Consider the following 27,505-nt stretch of genomic DNA (forward strand, 5'->3'; position numbering starts at 1 on the left):
CTGTGGATTCAACCAAGCACGGATTGTGTAGTACTGTAGTACATATTTATTGAAAAAAAATACACACATAAGTGAAACCTATGCAGTTCAATCCGGTGTTGTTCAAGGGTCAACCATTCTTTAGTCAGGTTTGTATGCTTTGTATGATTTTGACCTTTTGAAGCTATTAATTAAGAATTGTTTTATGGCCTAACATATTCCAGAGAATGTTCCATGTACACCTGAGAAGAATGTATATTCTGCTGCTGAGTTGAGTGTCCTGTATTTATCTGTTAGGTCTAATATCCAGTATAATTTCATCTTTTTAAAGAAACAATAGTACTGTACCATTTATTTTTAAAACGAGCTTTGCAAAGTCTTAAATTTCTATTTAACTTCCAAATACTCTCATCTTGATTATGTCTGCAGAGACCTTGTTTCTAAATAAGGTAACATTCACAGGTGGGGGAATGGGGAGGTAGGACTTAAATGTGTCATTTTGGGGCACACAGTTCAATCAACTACAGAGTCAGTTAGCAACAAATTTCTTCTGTTTTTGTTTAGCTGTGAATGTCTTTTTTTCACCTTTATTTTGATAGTTTTGCTGGATATAGAATTCTTTGAGCACTTGGTATATGCCTCTGACCTCCATTGTTTCTGATGAGAATTAGCTGTTAATCTTACCGCATTTGTTAAGTGATGAGTTGTTTTCCTCTTGCTGCTGCTGAGGTTTTCTCTTTGTCTCTGAAACATTTTGACTATGATGTGTGTATTTGTAGATCTCTGTGTTTATTTTACTTTGAGTTTGTTGAACTTTTTGAATGTGTAGATTAATATTTACAAATAAATTCGAGAAGTTTTCAGCTATTACTTCTTCAGATATTTCTCCCTGCTTCTATTTCTCTTTTTCTCCTGTTACACATATATTTGTGTGCTTAATGGTATCTCACGTTTCTTTGAAGTTATGTTCATTTTTCTTCATTTTTTTCTTTCTGTTCTTTGGATTGGATAATCTCTGTTGATCTGTTTTCAAGTTTACCAGTTCTTTCTTTTTTGCCAGTTCAAATCTGTTGTTGAGCCCCTCTAGTGAATTTTTCATTTTAGCTATTTTTCAATTATAGAATTTCTTTTTGCTTCTTTTTTATAGTTACTGTTTATTCATACTGTTTATTTGGTGCAACATTGTCATCATACCTTCCTTTAGTTCTTTAATCATGGTTTCATTTTGTTATTTGAGCATACTTTCAATGGCCAATTTGTCTGTTAAAGCTGACGTTCGTGGTGTGTGGGATCTTAGTTCCCTGACCAGGGATCAGACCCATGCCCCCTGCATTGGAAGTGCAGGTCCTTGACCACTGGACTGCCTGGGAAGTCCCTCACAGGCAGTTTCTGTTGCCTGCCTTTTTTCTGATGGGTTGTGGGTTGTACTTTCCTGTTTCTTTGCATGTCTTGTAATTTCTTGTTGGAAATCATTTTAGATAATATATGGTGTCATGTCTGAGTGCTGGTCTCCCCACTTCTCCACCCTGGGCCTGTTTTTACTTGCTTGCTTACCTTTTTGGTGACCAGCTAGGTTTTAAGTGAAGTCTGTTCCCGCCCCACACCCCACCCTGGGCAGTGTGAAGCTTCTGATGTCACTCCTCAAGGGGACAACAGCCTTGGGCATGCCCACAGGCACCCTGGGATGGTGGTGCTTTGGCTGGGCTCCTTCTGTCTTTTTCTCTGACCACACCTTCCACAGTGCCCTGGGCCATAATTTCCTTTACAGACTGACCAGTCAAATTCAGACTCCTTTGATTGGATAGTGTCTGAGGTCAGTGATTGAGATCTGTTCTAAGTAAGTGAGGGCACTGGCCCCTGTCTCCTCATTTCTCTGGTCCACTAGGCATCCTGCAGTTCAGTCCTTATCTCCAGTGACTCTTATCTTTCTAATAATCTCTCTCCAAAACCTTCACTGTTTCTGAGAGCGCCTTTTGCTTAGGACTTTTTCTGTACTCTGTTCATAACGAAGTTAGTTCCTCTTAGAGAGTTTTGGAGCTCTGTTGTTACAAGGTTTGCTTTGCCCCTTGGGCTGACTCTGAGCCCCAGCTCTTGTGCTGTGGGTGGGGACAGTGATGTACTTGTCTCTTGGGTGACACCCTTGCTCTAGGAGCCGAGTGCCTGGGTGGCAGCAGGGTGGGGGGCGGGTGCTGGCAGTAGCCCTGGATCTGCTTGCTTACCTCTCGGTATGAAACCCCCACCCCGTGAGCTGGGGCAGGGGTGATCTGGGCGCCGGTGGCGTCTGTACCACACTTGGGGCCTGGGTGAAAGAAGGGAACCCCTGCCTCCTTCTCACGCCCGGGGGTTAGCCTCAGCGCCAGGCAGGTTGCGCGTAGGGGGAGGAATGCTGAGGTGTGTGTTCTTGGCTGCACTGGTCTCGAGGGGATGGAGTTGATGCCTCACTGAGCTGCGAGGGGGAGGAGTGAGTGGGTCCGGGTTCAAAACCCACAGAATCCTGTAGCCGTTCTTACCAAATTTGAGTAGATTTCTTGAATGAGTGTTTTCCATTTAATGTATGCATTTAGAATCAGTTCCAGAGACATTAAATAGTCATTTCATTAAAAATAATTTTCACCAGTTTCTCAGAGAGTGGGTTGGTGGAGCTCCTCCTGATGTTATACTGGAAGCAGAATTCTCCAAGGATGCTAATTCTTTAATATCTCTCATTCTTCTTCTTCTTCTTTTTTTAAAGCACCTATTCTGCTTGGTAGTGTATGGTAGGAATTGATGTATTACCTTGCTAGAACTTTATTGGTTAATTTCTAGCCCCAGGCTGGGAAAATTCTTGGGGTTTTATGTTTATGTCATCTGGATCCCCTAGGTAGACTCTCTGGGGAGACGTATGCTGCTGCTTCTGGGAGACGTATGCTGCTGCTTCTCAAGCCTCTTTGCTTGCATGTGTTCTAAGATGAAAAACTTAAATTCCAATTTTTTGATTTCCCTAATAATAAAAATAAATTTGAAAATGAGGTAGGAGATGTGGTGTATATGTGAAATATACACTCAGTGTGGAAAAAAATGTAAAATATCTTAATCTTTTCTGTATCGAGTACATGTTATAATGATGTTTTTGATACGCTAGGTTAAAATGTTGTTAACATTTAACCTGTTTAAATTTCGTCTTTATTTAAAAATTTTTTTTAATTCTTTTTTTAAAAATTGAAGTATAGTTGATTTACAATATTGTGTTAGTTTCAGGTGTACAGCAAAGTGATTCAGTTATTTTTTTTCAGGTTATATTCCATTATAGATTATTATAAGGTATTGAATATAATTCCCTGTGCTGTACAGTAAATCCTTTTTGCTTATGTATGGTAGTTTGTGTTTATTAATCCTGTACTCTTAATTTGTCCTTCCCTCCCTCCATCGCTGTCCCCTTTGGTAATCATAAGTTTGTTTTCTGTGTCCTTTTCTTTTCACTTTTTAAAATGTGAACAGTAGTAAAATTTAAAATTGTGTATGTAGCTTGTATTTCTATTGTTTGTTAATTCTCTACATTATCTCTACTGCCCTTAAATAGGGTCTTTGTTTTCCATGATTAATTTGGAAAAATGTAAAAATTTCAAAAAGTATTAGAAAAGCCTCTTTAATTTTTGCAAAGTCGGCAATTTTCCCCTTTTATATAGTTGTAGTAAAAAATATGTACTCAAAAACCATTGTTTTATAAAGAAAACAGTTTTAATTAAATTTATGATTTTAAAAAAACTATTCTGTCAGTTTTCATGCCTAATAGTGTTTAGTAAGTTGATTTTCTTTAGGTAGATATGTGCTTTAAAATTTTTTAGTTATTAAAAATGGCTAAAGCATTTATAATTGTTGTATATGAAATTTTAGTATTTTAAAATGTCGTGTCAGGAATCCTTAAATGAAACAAGTTGTTTCAGTATTTGAATGTGTGTCTGTTTTAATTTAGTAAGACTGACTTTCGTGGCCTCTCGCTCACAGATGATGACTTTGACCAGTTTGATAAGCCTGGTGCAGAGCGGTCCTGGAGGAGAAGAGCTGCAGACGAGGACTGGGACAGGTGCGGAAACCCCTGGTTACGTGCGGGATCCATGCTGATTTATCTCGTGTCGCTAGGCCACACAGAGATCTTTACTGAGCAGTGTGTTAGCTAGTGATGCTCTTTCCTGGGTAGGCTGGTCCTTACTGGGCTAAAGTAGGGCAGGGGTGAGCACTCCAGTGGAAGGCTTTGTAGTGGGCTTCTACCCCAGGCGTGTGCTGTCTCAGGGCTGCCAGCGGAGCACGGGGGGTCTTATCTCTCTGTTTTTATACAGTGATGGTATTGACTTGGTGGGCACCCAGAGCTATTACTGGAGTAATTGTATGCCTGCAACAACAATAGCAACAGAATTCCTCCACATCCTACATAATATTTGGCTAGACGTTAACATTTTTGCTATTTTAATTTGTGTAAAATGGTATCTCGTAGTTTAAATTTGGATTTCTCTGATAACTAGTGAAGATGGAAATCTCTCTTTAGGAATACACACACACACACACACACACACACACACACACACACACACACACACTCTATTAAAAATGTTGACAGTTATGATAGATGTCAGTTCCATGGAGTGATTACTTCTGGGAAGGCGCTCTAGTATGGGTTAGGGGGATGTGCACTGGAGAAGTGCACAGAGGCCTTCATCTGAGTTGGAGGAGTTCTCGAATGATGACTATTCATTACATATTTCTTACCATCTTAAATACTGTGTTGAAAATGTGAACATTACCTTGGAGTTGCAGTCAGAAAGTTTGATAATGAAGGTCAGTAGATGTGAATAAGGAACAACAGTGATATACTGCTGTGAAAAGAATACCTGGTTGCTGTTTGAAAACTGTGATGTCCCAGAAGTTTTACTGAAAAATCTACATTAAAAACTGTGTAATTCTTATAGTCTACATAAAGTTGATTACCCTCAATGACTCTTAAGGTAGTCCATAAAAAAGTAAGAGCTTAGAGCAAAGTTTTCTGTATAAGCAGTGGTCCTATTGGGAAGTACTGATAACTAGTTTTATTTAAAAGACTGTGATGGGGAGCTGAGTCAAATCTTGTGTATTTTCATAGTTTACTCATCATTTGGACTTTCTGTTCTGTTAGTCATCTGGTAGTATTTATGTCTTTTTCTTTTGGGTTGTTTGTCTTTTCCTTATTGATTTTAGGGATTCTTTATACTTTTTGAAATTTGTTTTTTTGCGCTTAGAGGTACCTCCTTCCAGTCTGTGGCATGTATTGTCTTAAACTTAATAGTCTTCAAGTAGGTTTTTATAAATATCGTTATAATCTTTTCCTGTATGGTTTTTGTTTATTTTTTTAAATTAAAATATGAAAAATGTATTTGGAAATCATTTTCAGACTTATGGGAAAGTTGCAAGAAAAACCCAGGAATTCTTATAAGCCCTTCTTTCAGACTCGTAGTTGCTTTTTGTCATATTCCTGTTATTCTCTCCCTCTTTACATGCTCACACACACACACACATAGAACATTTTTCTTTCCTGCACCATTTGACAGTAGTTTGCAGTAGTTTGTATCATGCCATTTTCTTCTGAATCTACATTGGTTATCCAAGGTTTGTCAGTTGTCCCAGTAATGTGCTTTCTAGCCAAAAATGAGTTTCTTTTCCTCCTCTTTGTTCATCTGGAAGAATTCTGTCTTTAAAGACTTCTGTAAAGGCTTCTATAAAGGCTTTGTCTTTAATGACTTGACATTTTGAAGAGGACACGCTGTTTATCTTGTAGCAGCCCTCAAGTGTGGTTTTGCTAGTGTCTCCTCAAGCCTAGATTCAGGTTGTGCATTTGGTAAGTAAGGTGCGCTCTTTGGTGACACTGTGGCCTTCCTGAGGCCACCTCTTCAGGAGACATGTGATGTCAGTCAAGCTGCTTTCTGCCTTTTGTCCTCAAGAAATTCTTCCCTACCCTGTATTCTGTATGTTCCTATGAAAGTTTTAAAAGTGTTTTTTGGTCTCCCTCCCTCCCTCCTTTTCTTCCTTCGTTCTGTCCTTCCTCCTGAAATTGATTAAATTGATTGATTTTTTTTTTTTTTTTTTTACTTATTGAGAATTTCAGGTGTATATGAGAATAGTACAATGCAGGCGATATACCACCCTTCAGCTTCAGCAGTGTCAGTGGGAAGCACTCTTGTTTCATCTGTGATCTCTGTAACCCTCCTCACATCACAGACATAATTTCATCTGAAAATATATCAGATTGTATTTCTCTAAAAAATAAAGGATTTATGAATGTAGCCATAATAGTTATATCTAAAAAGAAGTCCCTTAATAGGAATGTCTTATTAATGTTCACATTTCCCTGACTGTCTCTTGTATATATAAGTATATTACAAATACACATACATATAATGTGGATATGTGTCCTTTTATAGTTTGACTTGGAGTCCAAATAAGATCCATATATCATAATTTATTGGTAGGTCTTTTAAGTATTGTTTCATCTGTAAGTTCTCTCCACAATTTTTGTTAGTTCCCTGCAGTTTTTGTTGAAGAAACAAGGGGTTTATCTTGGAGAATTTCTACTTTTGGTGATTGCATCTCCTGGAGTGTTTTTAGTATGTTCCTTCACCTTGCATTTTCTGTAAATTCATAGTTAGATCTGGAGGTTGATCAGATTCAGGTTTGAATTTGGGCAGGAGTAGGGGCTCTGCAGTGTCTTAGTTGGTGGTATGTTCCTCCATCAGGAGCTTCACAATATCTTGTTAACTTTTTGTGGTGTTACCAGCCATTAGATGATCCAAGTGGTGATATTCTCATTCTGTCATTTCTTCTTTTTCTGTTAGTTGTGGTAATTCTGTAAACTACTTGGTTCCTCTGAGGTACAGAATAAGTGCTTGATTCTTTACTTTTATTTACCAGTTTTCAAAAGAATGGGTCAGTTCCTTAGCATCCTCCAGAGGTGAGTTCTATTTTTGAATCATTTCAAATTCATAGATTTAAATACTGCATGTGTTTTTTTAATCCATTGTAGTTATTATTCTTATTAATGTTTGAATTGTCCCAGTATTTGTTCAGTGGGAATTTATTTTGGTTGTCATGACATTAGTTGGTCTTCTGCTATGAAGGAATTGGGTTTTGTTTGCAGTGAGACAGGGCTCTAGTTTTTCTTGTTCTTTCCAGTGTGACTAGCATTTGTCCCAGTGCCCTCTCTTCACTCATCTTCAGTGCATGTTTGCATATGAAGATTCTGTATCATATGTATTTCTTTATTTGATATTTTTAAAGCATAAAATAGCCTCTTCCATGTGCTGGATGGTAGAGGAGAAGTTTGAAAGTTTAGGAGAAGAGTGAGTCAGAAAACATACCAGTGTACGTCCCGGTAGGAAAGGGCATGTTGAGAAGGTCTCCACTGAAGGTCATTTGATGACGGGGATGTTTAGGGGCAGGGCTAAAGAAGCAGGTGTGACACTGGGGGAGCAGCCGCAGGCCTGCGGGGGAGGGCTGTCCGAGGGCCCAGCCAGGGCTGCGCTTGTGTGGGGTGGAACTGGAGCTGAGCAGGTGTGGGGGGGGCAGTCTCTCCTCCCGCTTTGTGACTTTCCGTTGGGACCTCCCATGGCCGAGCCCATCCAGAAGAAAGGCCGGGGGAACGGAGAGCCCGTGGGAGCCGTTCCCGGAGACCCCATCCAGGGCCTGGAGCCGGCTCGGACCAGATGAGGGTGGCCTGGAGTAGGCAGGCACAGAGACAATGAGCTCACGTGCAGTCTTTGTTGTCACTTAGATTTCTCATTTTGAAAGGCTGCAGTCAGGTGACTGCCTGCAAAATACCTGTTTCCTGAAAAGTCTTTTAGTATAATTCTGTTTGTTAGTAAAAATGTACTTGCTCCCTAAGAGATCGTTGTCTCTCCCCTCTTTGATAAGAAATACCTGCCATAGAGGTTGTTCTTCCTCCAGTAGTGTTTCCTGGTGAAATCTTGTGGGAGCTCTGCAGGTGAGTGCAGGAAACCTCCTCATGCTTTTGGTATTCCTTTCGCTTCCGAACAGTTACCGTCATTGTCCACGAGCATAACTGCTCACCCCTTTGAAAGGACTCGTTTTGGACCATTCAGTCCCATTGGTTCATTGTTACTTTTGGTGACCCTTGGTGTAATTTTGGTAGTGTTTCGTAGTTTACAAGTTTCTTCCCTTTCGTGTACCTCTTTGTAAGGATCCAACTTTATGATAACAATAGGTAGCTAACTACATTTAACTTTTGTGGGGTGTGTGCATAGTAGTTAGTATTTGGACTCTGGAGCCAGACTGTCTCAACTCATCTACTGGTTTCTGACTTGGAAGCAGGGTGACCTTGGGCCAGTTCTTTAACATCTTGGCGTCTTCGTTTTCACGTTGAAAAAAATGGAGAATGATGTAGGTGTCTGGTTGCTGGGGTTGTGTTATGTCAACAAAAGAGCGCGTATGTGTGAAACGCGTGGAGTGGTTCTTGGCATGTAGCACACTGAATGGGCGCTAGTGAGTCCTTGAGCTATAATTTATGCATATTGTACTCGCGTGCACTTAATCCTTCCGTCTCCCATCTTGCTTCCTTATTTCATGCTATTATTGCCTTTGTTAGTCACGGAAACAACTGTTCTCCACCTCTGTACACTCCACTCATTTACAACTGGTAAAGTTTTCATTTATCTTCTTTGAAAAAATGCTTTTGTTTAGAAAAAATAGGTGGTAGTCCAAGACTGATTTCTTATTTCCATATATTTGTCAGCAACAGATACTTCCTAGATTTTTGCTTGTATGATTACCAGCACCTGTTCATATTATGGTTTTAAGAGTTCTCCTCAATTAGTTTCCCTGGGGCAAATGGGATTACCTCCCCTTTTCAGTTATTTGGAGGGATGCTCCAGGGGGTGCTTGTCCTCAGAGGGGTGCTTGTATTTTTGGGGGGTTATCTGGAATCAGATTCTCAAATGCGCTTATTGTAAATATTGTGACTAGAAAGCACTTTTTCCTCGTCCATGGAAAATGATTGTAACACTGAAGATACAAAAATTGTATCTGAAAGATGATTAGGTGATTTGTGGATTGAAAATGTTGGAAGAAGTTATACATTAGTCTCTAATAACTGTTTTACTTATACAGGTCCATGAAAGATTTTTTTCCATGAGCTAAGTTCTCGTCCTGAATCTGTCTCTGCTGTGTGACCTTGGGCAAATCATTTAACCTTGTCCTTATTTCCTTTATCTATAAGATGGTGTACGATTTATATAGGGTAACATAAAATAATGAAAGAGGTATTCAGTGCATGAATGAAATGACTTGTTGAGTTGTTTCTGGTTCTAAAAAGTAGTATATAGAATTTCTGTTGTAACTTCCTATGTGCATTCCAGGATATTCTGGCATTCTGCCCAGTAGCACACTAGAAGTAAACATGGGTTTTGGGTAAAATAGCACTCAAAACCTATAGAACTTATAGATATTTGTAACCAGAGCCCTTATTTGAAAAGTAGCAAATCATAATAAGAACATTGGTGCGGTTAAATCTCCATTGGCATTTGTACCTAGAATCATAGCCTAGTTGTGTTTCCTCCTTTCTAGATGTTGGTCCTTAGTCATCTGCTTTTAAAAGACGTAATTTAGTGGTAGCCATCTTCATCAGTTAGAGAAACATACAGTGGGAAATGTCTTCAGGTTTTTCATCTGGTAAGGGTTTCTGTTTTAATTATGAGAAAAACTCCTTCTGATTGCTTCAGAACATAAACATGCTGACAAAAAATCGCAGACAGCTGACATGACTCCCATGTTATAAAGATAATTCTCTTAGTTATGATTTACTTGAATGTCTTCATCAGCATTGATTTTTCATTTTTAAACTTCTTCAGTTTTCGCAGTTTGAGTGTTAAATGGTCTTTCAATGATTTTGGTTTTTAATTTTCCTAGTTAATGATGTTGGGCATCTATCTTTTCCTATTTCATCGTAGGTAAGAGGAAGCATAGATATTGTATTATAGTTTCTTCTTTTGCTCATTAATGAACAAGTCCAGAGAAATTAAGATCTCATATTGAGGTGAAAAAACTAAGATTAGAAGTCTAGTGAGAGCCGCTAGTTATAGCAAAGCTTCCATACTTAAAGGACCAGATGTTCCCTATATATTTGAAAATATGTTTTCATTATTAATAAAGGAAAATGTAGCAAACTTAATGTGAAAGTACCCAAACTCTAAAGTCCTGGATAAATTTCCCAGTGGTCTACAAACTTTGCAGTGTGTAATAGGAATAATACATTGTCATGTCTCTTTTTTCCACAGTGAACTTGAAGATGACTTACTTGGAGAAGATTTGCTCTCCGGAAAAAAGGTAAGAAATACAGGTCTTCCTGAAACTAAATGATAGTTATTTAATTGCATTTAAAATATAGGAATACATCTTATGCATGGGATGTGTTACTAGAAAGTTGGATATAGATTAAAATTTTGCGAATCGAATTACTTTTTAAATGCACAAAGAGTTGAGTGTTTAATTTGTTAGTAAGTTCTTTGATAACTTAGAATTCAAGCCCTAAACCCTTTGAAGCAAGTACTTTAGCTCCTGCTACGCCAAGGCACTCTAGCAGGCACTGAATCTCTGAAGGCGGCAGCAAAGCTGCCACTTGCCAGAAGGAAGCAGCAGCTCCTTCCTTAACATTTAGTGGTTAGTATTTGCATACTGGAGCTGGGATTTACTTTTTGGGAATATTCAGAGATAAGCATAAAAATAAACATACTCAAATATGATACATTTTCAGATAAATAAGAATAAAAGTCTAAAACCTGATGTAGGTTTTTCTAAACTCTTGATCAAGTAAAAACTTGAAAGCAGTTATCATTGATGTCTATATCTATTTATATATCGTGTGTGTATATGGTTATACGTAACTCTACACATATAATGTGGAACACAGGCCCTAGGTGCACGGGCTTCAGTAGTCGTGGTGCACGAGCTTAGTTGCTCTGCAGCATGTGGGATCTTCCTGGACCAGGGCTCGAACCTGTGTCCCCTGCATCGGCAGGTGGACTCTCAACCACTGCACCACCAGGGAAGCCCCATTTTTTTTTTTTGTGGTAAGAAAAAATTACTTGTTTATAGGATACTGCCAAAGGACTCGTTCCTTTTTTTTTCTTTCATTAAGAGTTATAGTAAATATGATCATTATGCTTGCTGCTTCTATACTTATTTGACTGTGCATCTAAAAATTAGTCTGGGGCTTCCCTGGTGGCACAGTGGTTAGGAATTCGCCTGTCAATACAGGGGACACAGGTTCGAGCCCTGGTCTGGGAAGATCCCACATGCTGCGGAGCGACTAAGTCCACGCTCCACAACTACTGAAGCCCACACGCCCTAGAGCCCGTGCTCCACAACAAGAGAAGCCACTGCGGTGGGAAGCCCGCGCACCGCAACGAAGAATAGCCCCTGCTCACTGCAGCTAGAGAAGCCTACGCACAGCAATGAAGACCCAACACAGCCATAAATAAATAAATTAATTAAAAATAAATAAATAAAAATTAGTCTGGGGTAGTTAGCCAGTATGCCATATGTAGAATCTCGACTGGCAAATGGTTATATCAAACTGAGAAAACTTTCTGAATGGTAGATGTTTTAATAACAAGGTTAGAAACAATCCAGTCAACGTAATTTTGCACTTTTGTAACAGGACTTTTTTTGTGGAAGTGACATGCATTAATTAGATTTCTTTAATTAGAATCAATCAGATTTGTCAGATGAGGAGCTAAATGATGATCTTCTGCAGAGTGATAACGAAGACGAAGAAAATTTCAGGTACTCAGCATTAGCTCATTAAAAATGTTCCTTCTGTAACTAAATTTCTAGTGACTAATTTATAATTATAGTGGGATATAAATGATAATGTACCGTATCTTTAACATATGATTATATTGTAAACAGGATATTAATATAACTCTTTGATGTGGAAGCCATATATATTTTTCTATAAATAGATGAACTGTTTAAAGTCAGTGTTGGTCTTGCATTTAATGACCTCTGAGAGGTCTGTTGAGTGCTGGTTATAAAAGTTCAGTACAGGTATATGCACCGCTCTTTTAAAGAATTCCTTTATTTGGACGGGGGGCAGTGGCCCCGCACTCTTAATACTGTTGGTCACAGTTTGATGTTACTGCTTTTGTTTTCATTTTAGACAGTTTTTATCTATACATATCTAGTAACTGAATTGCCATTTTGAAAACTCCTTTGGACTGTACTTCGCCTCTAGTTGACTATCTGAATATAGTTGTTTTCATCTGTTTGGGCTGCCATAACAAAATATAAAAGGGTAGCTTACAAAGAACAGAAATTTATTTCTCACGGTTCTGGGAGCCGGGAAGTCCTAGGTCGAGGTGCTGGCCTGGTTGGGTTCTAGTGAGGACCCCCAGCCCTCTCACTGTGTACTCACATGGTTGGAAGGTGTGAGGGAGCTCTCTCGGGTCCCTTTTATAAGGGCACTGATCGTATTCAGAGGTTCCACCCTCATGACCTAGGCATCTCCCAAAGGCTTCACCTCCAGACCACCATCACATTGGGTTTTAGGATTCAACACATGAATTTGGAGGGCGGGGGGGGCACAAATATTCAGTGCATGGCAATAAAGAATATCTTTCTGTTGCCGACATAGTAACGCAATTAGAAGAGGAAGAGGCATTTAGTATACTCTGTTAGGTGGAATAATTTTTTCAGTTTTATGAGGAAACATTTATTGTGAAAATATAGAGACACTTTCTGCTTATAAATGTAGTTAACAAATATATTCCATTCATTGTTGAGCTATAGATTTGTAATAGTTTTTCTAACATAATGGGTAACAAGTTTTAAATTAATTTATTTTGTCAGTTATTTGTTTCCCAGTTCCATTCCGTGACATCATTATTATATTTTGATCTTTTGAGTTAGTTAAATTGCCCTTGAAATAAACCTTTGGAATGTTTTTAGCCATATGTCTTCAAGTGTATGTGGCGTGTTCAATTTTTTGTTAGGATTGGATACTTAATAAGTGTAAACTTAGATTTAGCTACAAAACCTTGTGTTTTAAGTGTTATTATGCATTTTTAATTGTTTGACATTTATCTGTTGTGATTTAACAGGTGAATTATGATTTCTTTTTTTGCAGTTTTAAAACTGCCCTCGTTTATTTTACTCAGAAATTAACTTTTTAAAAAAAATTTGTGGCTAGTATAAACTTTAGTTGAACATGGAAATGTATTTTCATGCAGATTTTTAATATTTTGATTTCTTAAATAGGAGTTTATAGTTTGCGTCATAGATTTAAAAAAGAAGACAAGTTCTTAAAATTCCATCTATGATTTTCTGTTTATAGAGTAATACTCCTAGTTTTACCTGGATGTTTTAGAAAATAGATACCACCCATTTCATTCTGGAAGTTAGAATGAAACGTAGTCTATTTGCTTTCAGTCCTGGACTTTTGCCAGGTAGACCTGTTTCTCATGGTTGCTCTGATTCTCCCAGTCAAATAAGCCGCAGCTCATGATAGAGGGGGCGCCTTATGCAGTAGGAGTCTGGTGCTGGCCCTGTGTACGTGTAGTGCACTGAGCTCTGCGGTGTGCAGGAGGGGTTTGTAGTGCTGGCTTAGTAGGGAGCACATTGAGTTTTGCTTGCAGTCGTTGTTGTCAGTGTGCCTTGAGCAGTCACTGGAGTAACTTTTCACTGGTCTTTCTAACAGTTAACTTATGCAGTGATTTAGTTTTGAGCTTCACTCCAGTTGCCTGCCTTTCTTTGTATTTTTGTCGCCTCTAGTTCTCAGGGTGTCACAATTAGTCTGAATACCACATCTGGCATGGTCACATCGTTTGAACTGTCTGACAACACTAATGACCAGTCTGGAGAACAGGAATCCGAGTATGAACAAGGAGAGGATGAACTCGTTTATCACAAGTCTGATGGATCTGAACTGTATGCTCCTGAGTACCAGGAAGAAGGACAGTATGAAGGCCACGGTGCTGAGCTGGCAGAAGACCACATCGAGTACGCGGGGGAGCCGGAGGAGGAGCCGCTGTACAGCGACGAGGTGTTAGACATCGAGATCAACGAGCCCTTAGATGAGTTCACAGTGAGTCTTTCTCCTTTGTATGGCCGAAGAGAGCATGGCTGCCTGGGTACAGGTTTCTAGACTGATTTGAAATCTGTTTCCCTCCCCTGGGAGGGCGGGAAATTAGACCTTATTATCACTGTCTGCCAGTTTCTTTATCTGCGCTCTGACAAAGTTTGTGTTGACAGCTTGTTTGGCTGGAGGTAATGCTCCTTTGTCATCCTGGAAGGCTGCACAGAATCGTGACCTTGAGGAAGAAAACAGCTTTGTGTGGTGGAGATACACTGTCAATTGTTAGAAGTACTTAATGCAGGGCTTTTATCCAGGCTTTAGACAAGATCTGATAAAGTCCTTCTAAGGTGAAAAGATTATTGACCTGCTAAAGACATCTTTAAGGTGCTAATATTCCAGAGTGATTGATGTCCTGTTCATTCATCCTTTTTTGTAACTGAGAACTGTCTAAACATGAATAAAGAGATTGGAGGTTAGTTTAGGAAATGTCACACATAATTTGTTATCTGTAATCAGGAAGCAAAGATTGCACTGATTTTTATTTCAGAAAGGTGGTTTTGGTTGGTAGCTTTTTTTTTTTTTTAGGTTGAACTGTCAAGAAAGAAAAAGGTATTAGTGAAAGATTGCTCATCTGTCTTCATGATTTATCATTAAAAAGATTTGTTTTTGAAATAAGCATTAAAAGAAATTTATGTTGGAAGGGCATGACCTCCATAGGTGCAGTAGAATCTTAGGGTTTTCAGGGTGCTGGTCTCCCCCAAGGTACAGTGTGAGTGGGGCTGCTGGAATGGGGTGGAGGCATGCAGCATTAGGGCTAGAGTTCTGCCTTTATCTCTTAATGTTTCCATTCAGAGTAGGTAATTTTTCATTTGAGAAAAAATGTGTGTGTGTGTGTGTGTAGTTTTGAAAGACACTAATCGTTTACCTGGAGCCTTAGAATATTTAGTTCCAAACACAGTTGCGTTTATGTATCGCAGTGTTATTTTTAAGATTTATTCTTTTTGAATGCTTTCTCTTTAGTAGATATAGTAATGAAAAAATATTTCTAGGTTTGGTAAACAGAATCCTGTAAAAGGCATCATGGGTCCTTGTTTTTTCGATAACTCTGTAATGGTTTCTTTTGGTAATAAATCCTTCAGTAGTGTGGACAGGTGCTCTCTGGTTTACTGGTGTGTCCATATACTGTGTTAAAGTGAGACACTGTAAATTAAAATGATTCTTAAAAATTAAGCCAAGGTCTTTAAAAAATGTGCCCCATTATTCCCTGGTTAGAGCGTTTTAGTATTTCTACTGCTCATCCCTAAAATAAGATGGTCAGTCAGTCACATCCCTTGTAAATTCAAAAGCTCAACAGATCTTTACCAGTGTCCAAGCAGTGGGGACGTAAGTATTGCTGAAATATGAAGCATAAAGCGTGGCCCCTGCCTTCTGTGAACTTAGACTTTAGTGGAACAAATCACAGTGTGGAAAGTGCTTGATAGCACTTATACATGGTCACATAAGAGGTATCTCTCACTTTGGTGTTCTTGCAGAGTTTGTTGTAAAGAGAATTTTTAGTAAGTGAGGACTTTCCCTCTCTTATTTTCCAAACTTGAGGTTACATTTAGGCCCCTTGTTGTATAAAATCCAACTTAACTATCCAGCATCTTGTGCCTAAGATTCGCGTATTGAAAAGACAAAAATGCAAATTCATTATACTCACAGTACTTCTCCGCATTAAAATAAATCTTTCCAGAATTAAAAAAAAACCTTAAAGTAAATAAATTTCCTTAACTGAACGTGTCCAGATATTTTCACAGAGAGTTGTGAAGTTTAAAGGTACAAGGCGAAGTTAAATGTCTGTGAGCAGTGTCAGCTCACCTCAGTATATCTGGCTTTACAGCCACACTCATTCTTTCCTTTCTTTCCGGTTTCTTTAAGATTATTGGTTTCTTTATAGACATCACAGTGGTAGAATCTGGCACTGCCTCTCCTTTGCATGGGAAGAGAAAAATGGACTTAAGCTGTGAAATACTTTTCTCCAGCTCTGCAGTGCGGGCCTCTTACTGTCTTAGGCTGTCACTGGTGCACAGATTAATTAATTATTCATTATTAGAGTAGCGAACATATGAGTAGATTGCAGTCCTGTGTATCCCAGTGGTATTTTAGTTTATTAAATGGTTTATTTAACTGTGGTTCATGTCCTAGTTAGGACTTGTTAACTCATACTCTAAAGCTAGAATTAACTCTGTACTCATCACGAGTATGTTCTGTCTATTTGAGCTCACATGTAACGTCACAGGGAGGAATTTTGTGTATAACTGGGAGTGGAATCGTAAAATCGCAGAATTTTACAATTGGAAGGGACAATCTTACATATGAAGAAACTGCATTTTCCCATAAAAAGTTGGTAGTAAATTGTGGTGTTCTTTCCTTTCATACTCAAAAAAATTTTTTTTGAATTTTGCTGTCCTAATCTTGAGAGTGAATTGGGATTTGATGTAAAAACTTGTATTCTTGTATTAGGAAGAGATGTATATTATTTATTATTCAACAGAATATGAGAACACTGTCAGATGATTTATACTTTTGAGCACAACCAGATTTACTTAGTGCCTTTAAAGTTAACATAGATTGAGATTTCATAAGACATTGTTCTGTAAAAACAATTTCAGATTGGTAATTTATGTAATGGACAGCAGATTTTTGTTTCCCAGTGAGAGTTCAGTGGTGTAGACTATTCTCCATTGTATGTTGGCTGACAATTTTGATTAGCATCGTATGGCCTTATTTGAAATCCGACAGTTCTGCTCTCAGTGAATCATGGGTAGTGATAGTTGCTCTTTTAGGTAGGATGGTAACAGTTTCTTTGGGGAAGTAAAATGCAGTGTGTTTGGACAGTCTTGCGAGACGGTTGTGGGGACTAAGGTGGTCTGTCACCTTGGGTACAGCTGCTGTTCTTTGTAGAGAGACTGTTGGATTCTGTGCAGTAGGGCTGTGCAGGTCCCGCAGCTGGTCCGCTCTTCCTTCCTGCCTATTGTTCACTTGAGCTGGTGGCCAGGGGCACTGGGGAGTTCAGCTCCCCTGGAGTGAATCAGATCTTGTTACTTGTAGTGATACCTGTAGGAGCCCTTCTTTCCTTGCAGTTGTTGTTTCTAGGCAGCTTGCCTGCTTCCTTCCCTATGCCCTCAAGAGATGCCTGCCTGCTGCCATGCCCTTACATTTCATGCAAACCTGGAAGCATCCTTCTGATTCAAGGGAGCGGCTGATGGAGAAACTAATTCTAACATGTAATATTTTTTTTTTTTTTTTTTTGCGGTATGTGGGCCTCTTACTGTTGTGGCCTCTCCCGTTGCGGAGCACAGGCTCTGGATGCGCAGGCTCAGCGGCCATGGTTCTCGGGCCCAGCCTCTCCAAGGCATGTGGGATCTTCTCGGACCGGGGCGCGAACCCGTGTCCCCTGCATCGGCAGGCGGACTCTCAACCACTGCGCCACCAGGGAAGCCCTAAAATGTAATTTTAATACAGCTCCTGAGTTGAATTGAATTGCTCATACTTTTGTTGTCTTCTGTTGCTATAAAAATGGTTCGAATTGGGCATGATTCCAGCCCCCGTACTGCTGCTGAGCTGCTCTGTGCAAGCACATACACACTTTCTTTTTAAGATTATATTTCCTTAGTGTTGGATTTGAAGAAGAGCTACTTGTCAGGGCCCTTGGAGGTTGAAGCAGGGTCCGTATCACTCCCTGCAACGATTGGGTTGGCATACTGCTCTCTTGCTCCCATGAACACTCAGGGGAGGCCCCATTCTGGTTTTGTGCTTAGTGCTTTTCTGCTCAGTCTGATAATTGCCATAGTAAAATTTGCTAACATAACTAAGCATGAGTCATGAAGGTGAAAAGTGCTTGAAAACCCCAAAGCTATATGAGAAAAACTTACTTTCTCTTTAATGGCTGTTAGGATGAAGAATACTTGCAGGCTTGTGGGCAACAAGGGATGAAAGAGCAGGAAGACTGTGTTGCTGAAGAGGAATTAGATGAGATTACTGATTCCCAGGTTGCTCCTGAAACTGAAGAGGTATTTGTTCATCTTTTAAAAAGAGTCCAAAAGTTTGCTGGAGTTTTTTTTTTTCTTCCAGATTGAAAATGAGCATCTTTTTAATATTAGCGAAAAGTTGATACATCTCTTCTTTGAAGTATGAGTGTAGTTTAAAAAAAAGAACAAAAACAAAACCCTGAGCTCTCTAGAATCTTTGGACAGTGAGTTCTGGTTAGCTGTGGCTTCCAGATAGCTGTTTGCCCTTTGAGTGTTAAGAATGTTTTTTTGTTTGTTTGTTTGTTTGTTTTTGCGGTACGCGGGCCTCTCACTGCTGTGGCCTCTCCTGCTGCGGAGCACAGGCTCCGGACGCACAGGCTCAGCGGCCATGGCTCACGGGCCCAGCCACTCCGCGGCATGTGGGATCCTCCCGGACCGGGGCACGAACCCGTGTCCCCTGCATCGGCAGGCGGACTCTCAGCCAATGCGCCACCAGGGAAGCCCCTAAGAATGTTTTATGGGAGTGTGGGTAGAAATGTTTTGAAATGCGCAGTATATGTTAGTGCTTTGAAAGGAGTGCTGTAATTATTTCAAATTAGTTAACGTTAGTTAATTTTGACCATTATTCAAAAAATACTGCAGAGTTCCCTGGATTTAGGTGCTGTGTTAGGTATTGAAGAAATAAGGATGATTGAGAAGCTTGGTTCTTGTGCTCAAGGTAATTGCAGCCTCATAAAAGGGAGAGAAGACGTCGGCAAATTCCAGTGATGTAAACATAGAAGTAAACCTCCTGGAAGAGAGGCTCAGGTATATGCTTTAGCAGCTCACACAGGGGGCCTCTCTGGTCGGGTGTGTGTCTTGAGGATGGATTGGGGAACCGGGGTGGGATGTGTTGAGGCTTTATGGAAGAGGTAGCCTGTGAAGTAGGTCTGGAAAAATAGATGTCATTGGATGAATAGAGGTGTGCTCTGAGACGGAGGCTTATAGTTTCTGTTTTCCAACCTTAGAACTTGTCCCATGGGTCAAGCATGTGAGCCACAAAATCATTCTATAGTCTTAGAACTTGTGGGTTAAAATTTTTTTTTTCCTTAATAATGTTTTTTCTCAGTTATTTTCCTTAATACTTTTTTCCCTCTTTTTCCCAAGAGATCATGAAAAGTGGTATTTCACTGGCTTAGGTCATTTCCTTTAGGTCTTACACCAGTGCTTTAGAAACTCAGTATACAAAACATTTGCCCTTATCTGTTCCCTAATAAAATGCTACGACAGAGTATATGATCACGTACAGACACTTTCTGGGACACCCTTGCTTTTCCCCAACGAGCTAAATTTGACTTCTCTTTTTGTGCTTTCTCTCTGTCTCTCTTGCTATTTGAAATAATTTGAAACTTAGAGAAAAGGTAGAATAGTAGAACGCTCCCTTTTCCCAGATTCTTCAATTGTAGGCAAATATATTCAGCCCAAGGAACCAAGACAAAGCTAAAGAAGATGTTAAGTAAGAAATGGTTCTCCTACTGGTGACTGCTCTGTTCTGAGTGATGAGCCACCGAACCGAGGTTCAGGGAGACCAGATTTAAGCGGGTCGTGTTTAGCACCACGTTCCGCCCAGTGCAAAGCCAGTATGAGCCTAGATTAGGTCAGACCTGTGAAAGGGTGTTTTGGCAAAAGATCTCTGAGGGAGAAATCTAAGAAGCTGTTAAGGCGTTGGCGGGGACAGACGGAAGTGGCTGTGGAGGTCATTCTGGGGGTGAGTAGTTGAAAGGGAAACCTGGGAATCCAGCGCCCATTAATTAGTTCATTTCCTCTTCATTAGTTTGTAGTATTTTGTAGTTGGAAAATTAATTCCATTGTGTTTTTTTTCCGCCCAGTAATTTATTCTTTCAGCATTTTAGGTAATACTTCTCCTTACTCGGATAATGTATTGTGTTTGTAGCATATTTTAGAGTGAGAAAAGGTTTTGTAGATTTTAAGCTTTAAATGATCTCTGGAGATATAAACTATTTTATTGTAAAGCAGTTAAAGAATAAGAATGCTGGTAGGTGTTATGCTGTTGCTTGGGTGCCTTCGGACACTGATAAGGTATGACTTGTAGATCCAGATGTTTCCGACTTTGGTTCCTGAACTGTATTCATTGAAATATTGAAGCAAAAGTGGATTATGATTAAAAATGGTGATCTTACCTTCCGTTTTCAGTGCCTTCTGAACAGAGACTGAGGGGGAGAGTTATCTTTGGAGGAACATGAACGATCAGACCCAGCCCTCAAGTAAATGAACTCATAACATGTATGAGTTAATATAACAATATCTCAGACATACTTAGGAAGGCTTAATCATCGGGGGAAAAGTTAGATCCCTTTCTTGTACCTTATGCCAGTATTGATCTCAGATTAATTCACACCAAACTTTACATGTATTAGAAGAAAATGTTTTAATAATGGTGTGTTAGCCTTAGGCTTACCTGCAAAACAGAAAACTCTCCAAATAGTACAAGTTTATTTCTCATGATGTCAAAAAATTTCAGAAGGCATTTCAGATCTGGTATTGGCCTCACAAGGTAATCAGGTACCCAGGCTTCTTCCAGATTTCCATGGTACAACTCCAGGGCTGCTGGTCTTACCATGGTCCACATCCAAGCAGTGGATTGCAGGAAGACTGAATGAGACCATGCCCACCCTTTGAAGACATGTCCCAGAGTTCTCAAACAACACTGTGTAAACATCTCATGAGTTACGTCTTAGTTACGTGGCTGTACCTCACAGCAAAGGAGACTGGTGAATATAGTGTTTTATTAGGTGACAGCATATTCAGTTAAAGCTGGGAGTTTCATGATTAAGGACATGATAGAGAATGAGTAAAAATGAGTACCAAGCTGTCTTGGTTTCACTACTCTGCTACTCTGGGTATTGGGCCTTTTTAAGCCGTAAAGGAAAAGAATGATTTGATCATACAGAAGTACCCCAAAACACTATAAACAAGTTTAGAAAGTCATAGAGAAATACCCCAAAACACTATAGACAAGTTTAGACAATATGAGGAAATATTTACACATGAGCCTAAGAATTAGTATACGTAGTAAAGTTAATATGTTCGGTATGGAAGAGTTAATGTATCAGTATGTTCCGTATATACAGATGAGCACTCCTGTAGAAAGAAGGGCAAATAATGTGAGAAAGTAATCCAAAAATAACATAAGCAAATGATCACTAAGTATATAAAATATATTCAATAAAATAAAAATTATAACAGTTGAGAATTCTAACCTGTCATAATATTGGCAAAAATCAAAATTATTGGTCAGGTATTTTTTATTCTGTTGGGGGGATTATTTTGGAAATATTGACTGCCAGAAGAATTTTCCACAATTCTGTCATGTCTCTGCATGTTTGGGGGAGCAAAGCACCTCCTTTGTTCCCGACAGTCTTTTCAAGGATGTTTTTGTAGCAGCATCTAGGAAAGACGTATCTTTCTCTGGAGTAGGGGGCAGCCATGCCTTCTGCTCATTATAACAGTTCCCTAAACTCAGTGCCCCTCCTGTAATACAGCTACCTTTGCACAGGGTCACCTGGCCCTCTTTGTCAGATGGCCCAATGGGAATTGGGGCTTAGGGAGCTGGACCCAAATGCTGCTGCAGTTGTTAAGAGTAATAAATTGTCCTAGTCTGTGGCTGAGAGTCTCGTGCCTTCTCACAGCCTCCATGAAACAGTGGCAGGCTACCTTATTAACTTGCAAGAAGAGTAAAATTGCAGACCCTACACTGTTCGTGACAGTATCAAAAGCCTGAAAGTCCTTTGGCTCAATAATTCCACTTTGATGAAGTTATCCAAGAGTTAATCTAAGATGTGTTGTTCAAGGATACATGAAGTGGGTATTTGCTTGCAGCGTTGAAAATAAGTGGAACCAATGTAAATAGATTTTTCTAAAAGGTTGAATAAATGATGGTCAGGGGACTGCAGGTTGCCAAAGGATGCCCTTGCTCTATTGGACATGGAAAGAGGCTCGTGATGCGTTAAGTGAAAAGAGCAGGCTAACAGATTTCCTCCCCTTAGGTTCCTCCATAGCTTTGCATGTTTAAATGTGTGTGTGTGTGACTCTCAAACACGTGTCTGGATGGATAAAGACAAATGGTGATAGTGATCACCTCTGGATGGTGGGATTATTTTATACTCTCTGTGTCAAATATTTTAAAATGTTTTTGCCACGAATAAAATAACTTTTGTGAACAGGGAAATACAGAGAGGTTAAAATTTGACCCTTGGTGATTTGGAGGGGAAAGAAGTAGAATGCGTTTGTTTAACTCCTGTGATTTCTAGTTGCTGCTAACTCACTTGAAACATCTTAATGCTTGTTTTCTATGTGACTCTTTTTATAGAGGAGAAAGTAAACTCTCATCCAGATTACATAGTTTATACCATCTGTTAAGAGGTATATTATCTGCCTTTTCTTTTAAGCTGTATGTTCCATAATTTAATTTTATATATAGTATTTAAAAATATTTTTAAAAAGTCACTCACACATTTTCCTTATCCTTTGTCCTTGATTGTTGGTTTGTTTATTACCTTGTTTTTGTTGCTTGTTTTTGTACTGACTGAAAATTCTTTGTATTGCTCTTTGCTCTCAGGACTTAATAGTCCTTCTTGGAGGCAGGTGTTGTGCTGGTCTTTTCTCCTGGCAACAGATGTCTTGGGCTTGTTTTCTTCCTCATAGTGGAATCGCTGAATGTCAGTCGAAGAGATCATTATTGAGAACTTGTATGCACGGTACTGTTGTGGGTGCTGGGAGGTATTATTTCAGTACCTTTTGGTAGGCTTTGCTTTTGGAGGGCTGTCCTTCCATCCTTTTTAGTAGTGTGAATATATAGTCCTCAGGGAAGAGCAGCAGTTTTATTTTGCCGCATACACCTGTGTTTTGGTGTCTTCCTAGTTTTTTGACCCATTTTCTTAAATTAACTGTCTGCAGCGTGTTGACGAACCAAACCTTTGCACTCCACCTTGCGTTGCAGCGCTCACGGCTCTGGGTTGCTTAAGACGGAGGTGGAAGGCATGTTGCAGTTTTTCAGATGACTTCTTTCTAGGAGTTTTGTTTAAGTACACATTAGAATCTGAATTATGGAACTAAAAGGTAATTTCAGTTGAAAGGTCTATTTTCAGTGGCTCCTTTTATTTAACTAATGTTCTTCCTTGGTCAATACAGAGGAAGCACTGTACTCGAAACAAATGAGAAAGACCCCATTATGAAGACTAGCCCCAGGCCTTCCTGCGTGCACAGCCACTTCAGTGTCAGTGGCGCTCTTGTCTTCAGACATGGTTAAAAAGGTTTTGGCTTGTACAGAGGAACGAGTGAGAAGTTTAAAAATATCTTTGCACTAGTTAAATTCGAAACTTTTAAAATTGTGATAACATTTACATTCAGTGATAGGCATAGATCTGAGGTTCAGTGTTTTGATACATCCCAGTTACTATCCTTCTGTTGGTGAGAAACAGTTCATCACCCCAGAAAATTCCCCCTTGTTTCTTTCTAGTCTGTCCTGACTCCTCTCAGAGGCAAGCCGTGTTCTTAGTTCTGTTGACTTAAATTAGTCTTTCCTAGTCTAGAACTTCATGTAAATGTAATCATACATTTATGCAGTCAGTTTGTGATGATGTAATGCTGTGTGTCTAGCTACTTTTGCTCACCGTAATGTTTTTGAGTTTCATCCAAGTGGTTGTGTATGTCAGTAGTCAACAGTTCATTCCATTTTATGGATATACCTTATTTGTGTTCTCCTGATAATAGATATTTGGGTTGTTTCCAGTTTTGTTTTTGTTATTATGAATAACTCAAAGCTTATTTTACACATCGTTTTGTGAATGTAGTTTTTCGTTTCCCTTGGCATTAAGTAGGAGTGGAATTACTGAGACAGGGTAGCAGTGTGTTTAATGCTATAAGAAACAGCCGAATGATTTTCCAAAGTGTTTGTACCATTTATACTCCCACCAGTCATGTATGAGAGTCTCAGTTCTCCCATTAGTTTATCTAGTTTTGGTACCATTATTCATTGTAAAGGCTTTCCCATTGAGTTGCCTTAGTGCTTATGTTGAGAATCAATTGACCACTTAAGTTTAGGCCTCTTTCTGGAATCTCTTTTTTGTTCTATTGCCAATACTACACTATCTTGATTACTGTGGCATGAAATCAGGAAGTGTAATTCACCAGTTTTGTTCCCTTTTCAAGATTGTTTTGGCTATTCTCAGTCCTTTGAATTTTGCATATAAATTCTGTAATTCACTTGTCAATATCTATTAAAAATCCGGTTGGGGTTTTTATGAAAATTACATTGTATCTTTAGATCATATTGGGGGAAAACTAACATCGTAATAACCATGTTGCCTGTTGATAAACACAGTTTATTTCTTTCTACTAGTTTTTTTCTTTCTTTCTTTTGCTGCGATCTCCAGCGCTATGTAGAATAGAAACATTGAGGGCACTGGTTTTTGCCTTGTTCTTCATAGTAGGTGTAAAATATTCAATATTTCATCAAGTAAGTAATATAAGCTACTTGGAGGTTTTTCAGTCAAATTGAAGTTCTTTTCTATGTCTAGTTTGCTGAGATTTTTTTTTTTTAAATCAGAAGTGAGTGTTGAATTTTGTCAATGCTTTTTCTGCATCTGTTGAGATAATCTTGTGACTTTTATCCCCCGTTTTATTAATGTGAATTAAATTGGCTTTAAAAACTATTAACTATATTCCCAAATTAATTTCCATTTTGCAGGTTTTTCCATTAATGTCCTCTTTCTATTCTGGGATCCAGTCCAGGGCACCACATTGTTGTCTTGTCTCCTCTGGTCTGTAATAGTTTGTTGGTCTTTCCTTGAGTTTCACGACCTTGACAGTCTAAAGAAGTACTGGCCAGGTGTCCTGTGGAATGTCTCCCAACCTGGGCTCGTCTGATGTTTTTCTCATGATTATACTGGGGTTATGGGTTTTTGGAAAGAATACCATGGAGGTTAGGTGTCCTCATTCCATCATACCACTGGGTACAGGACCTCCCTGGCAATGTCAGCCTTGATTATGTGGTGATGTGGCCTTTGCCAGTTAAAGATAGTAATTCTGTAAAGTTACTGTCTTTCACTTTCTGTGCTCTCTTCTTTGGAAGCAAGTAACTAAGTCTAGTCTGCACCCAGGGCGAGGGAGAGGAGGGACTTAAGGTCCACTCCTGGAGGAGGGGAGAGTATGTACATATATTTGGAATTCTTCTCAAAGTAAGATTTGTTAAATTGATTTTTGAATGTTAAATCAACCTTATGCTTCCGGCTAAACTTCACTTGGTGGTGACAAATTTTCCTTTTATTTTTTGCTGGATTCCATGTGCTTTTATTTTCTTAAGGACTTTTGTGTCTGTATTCACGAAGGAGGTTGGTCTGTAATTTTCTTCTCTTGTAATTTTTGCACAATTTAATTGCTCAGTCTTTCCAGCTTGTAAATTTTAACTGTTGGTAGAAATAGATACTTTTTGTATTTCATGATATAGTAAAGAAGTATCCTCTGTCAAATATTTTGTAAGCACTAAAAACTTTTGGGAAGTTTTTTAAAGCAGTGTTCTCTATAGTTGTTTTCTATTGGGTTGGCCAAAGAGTTCCTTCAGTTTTTAAAGTAAAAATAAAAGACACATTTTTCATGTTCATCAAGAACTTTATTGAACAGCACATTCACCCTTTTGTTCCACTACCTTCTGCCAAGAACTGCAAATAACTGTACCAGGTGCCCTTTACAGTCTTCCAGGGAATTGAAATGTTTTCCATTAAGAGAAGTTTGTAAATGGAAATCTGAAGATGCAATGTCTGGTGAATACGACAGATGAATTAGAACTTCCCAGCCAAGCTGTTAACAGTTTTTGCCTGGTCATCAAAGAAACGTGCGGTCTTGTGTTACCCTGATGGAAGATTATGTGTTTTCTGTTGACTAATTCCGGATGCTTTTCGTCAAGTGCTGCTTTCGGTTGGTCTAATTGGGAGCAGTACCTGTTGGAATTAATTGTTTGGTTTTCCGGAAGGAACTCATAATGGAGGACTCCATTCCAATCCCACCATATACACAACGTCACCTTCTCTGGATGAAGACTGGCCTTGGCGTGGTTGGTGGTGGTTCATTTCGCTTGCCCTGCGATTTCTTCCATTCCACATTATTGTACAGTATCCACTATTCGTCGCCCGTCACAATTTGTTTTAAAACGGAACGTTTTCACTGCAGTTAAGTAGAGAATTGCATGCAGAAATAGGTCAGGAAGGTTTTTTTGCTTAACTTAACCAAGCTGGTGCAAATGATTTTCAGCACTCGTTTGGATATTTTGAGTATGTCGGCTGTCTCCCACTTGGTATAACATTGATTGTTCTCAATTAATGTCTTGATTTGATCGCTGTCAACTTCATCTGGGCTACCCGACCCTGGAGCATGGTCAACGGAGAAATCTCCAGCACGAAACTTCGCAAACCACTTTTGACACGTTCGATCAGTCACAGCACCTTCTCCATAACACTGCACAACTGCACAAATCATGTTTTGCATTTCAGTTGCGTTTCTGCCTTTCTTGAAATAATAAAGCATAATATGCCAAAAATGTTGCTTTTTGTCTTCCATCTTCAGTATTAAAATGGCTACACAAAAATTCAACAGTTTTGATACTTTTTTTTTTTTTTATGCATGCTGATATGACAGCTGTCACAATACAGTCTAACAGAATTGTTTTGAACGAAGTTAGAGACAACTACGTGCTCCTGGAGCCACCTTACAGGAAAAACCAAATGAACTTTTTGGCCCACCCAGTATATATGATAAGACTTTAGTGGACTTGGCTATTTTTAAAGAACTTTCATGATGGTTTTCATATGCACCCTCTGTTAAGCATTACAACTACATGTTTCAGGTTTTCAGGATAATTAAATAGCTAAAGATCAAACCTCCAAATATTTCTGGCAGTGTCTATAATGAAATCAGAGATTTACATACGTATTTAAATTCTTACAAAATATAATCTTAGGCTAATTAAATTATTGTTATCCAGCACCACCCTTCAGTGGAATTTTAGTTGTGAATGGAATATTGTGAATATGTATGAATATTCCATTCATAAGTATCTCTCTTCAGAGAAAGTCAGCATTTTGGCAGGTAGGTTAGTTAGTTAATTCTATAAGCACATAGGCAAAGGAGATGCCCAGTATTTAGAGTAAGAGGTAGTGACCAGTGGCTGAAGGAGCGAGTCTAGCTTAGTGAATGTTGCCAGGTGGCCTGCACTTGAGGCAACTGAGACCAGGCAGTGTTTCAGTTTTAGCTCAGGGCTTGTATAATCCTTGATGTAGTTCAAAGCTGAAGTGGACCCTGCGACTTGGACCAGAAGTTTGCATTCTAGGACATTCCATCTCTCAAAAAGCTCCCTTGTGCCATCCTTTTT

General features: G+C 39.1%; 1 protein-coding gene across 1 annotated transcript in view; it reads left to right on the top strand.

Moving 5' to 3' along the window:
- Nucleotides 1-27,505, top strand: part of RBM33 (RNA binding motif protein 33) — a 115,530-nt gene that overhangs the window by 10,508 nt on the left and 77,517 nt on the right. Inside the window, 4 exon segments of the mRNA XM_024739197.1 lie at nt 3,964-4,042; nt 10,272-10,320; nt 11,702-11,778; nt 13,765-14,077. Coding sequence (XP_024594965.1) covers nt 3,964-4,042; nt 10,272-10,320; nt 11,702-11,778; nt 13,765-14,077 — 518 coding nt within the window.

The sequence above is a fragment of the Neophocaena asiaeorientalis genome, unplaced genomic scaffold, assembly GCF_003031525.2.
Source record: "Neophocaena asiaeorientalis asiaeorientalis breed wild unplaced genomic scaffold, Neophocaena_asiaeorientalis_V1.1 scaffold145, whole genome shotgun sequence".
Classification (NCBI taxonomy): domain Eukaryota; kingdom Metazoa; phylum Chordata; class Mammalia; order Artiodactyla; family Phocoenidae; genus Neophocaena; species Neophocaena asiaeorientalis.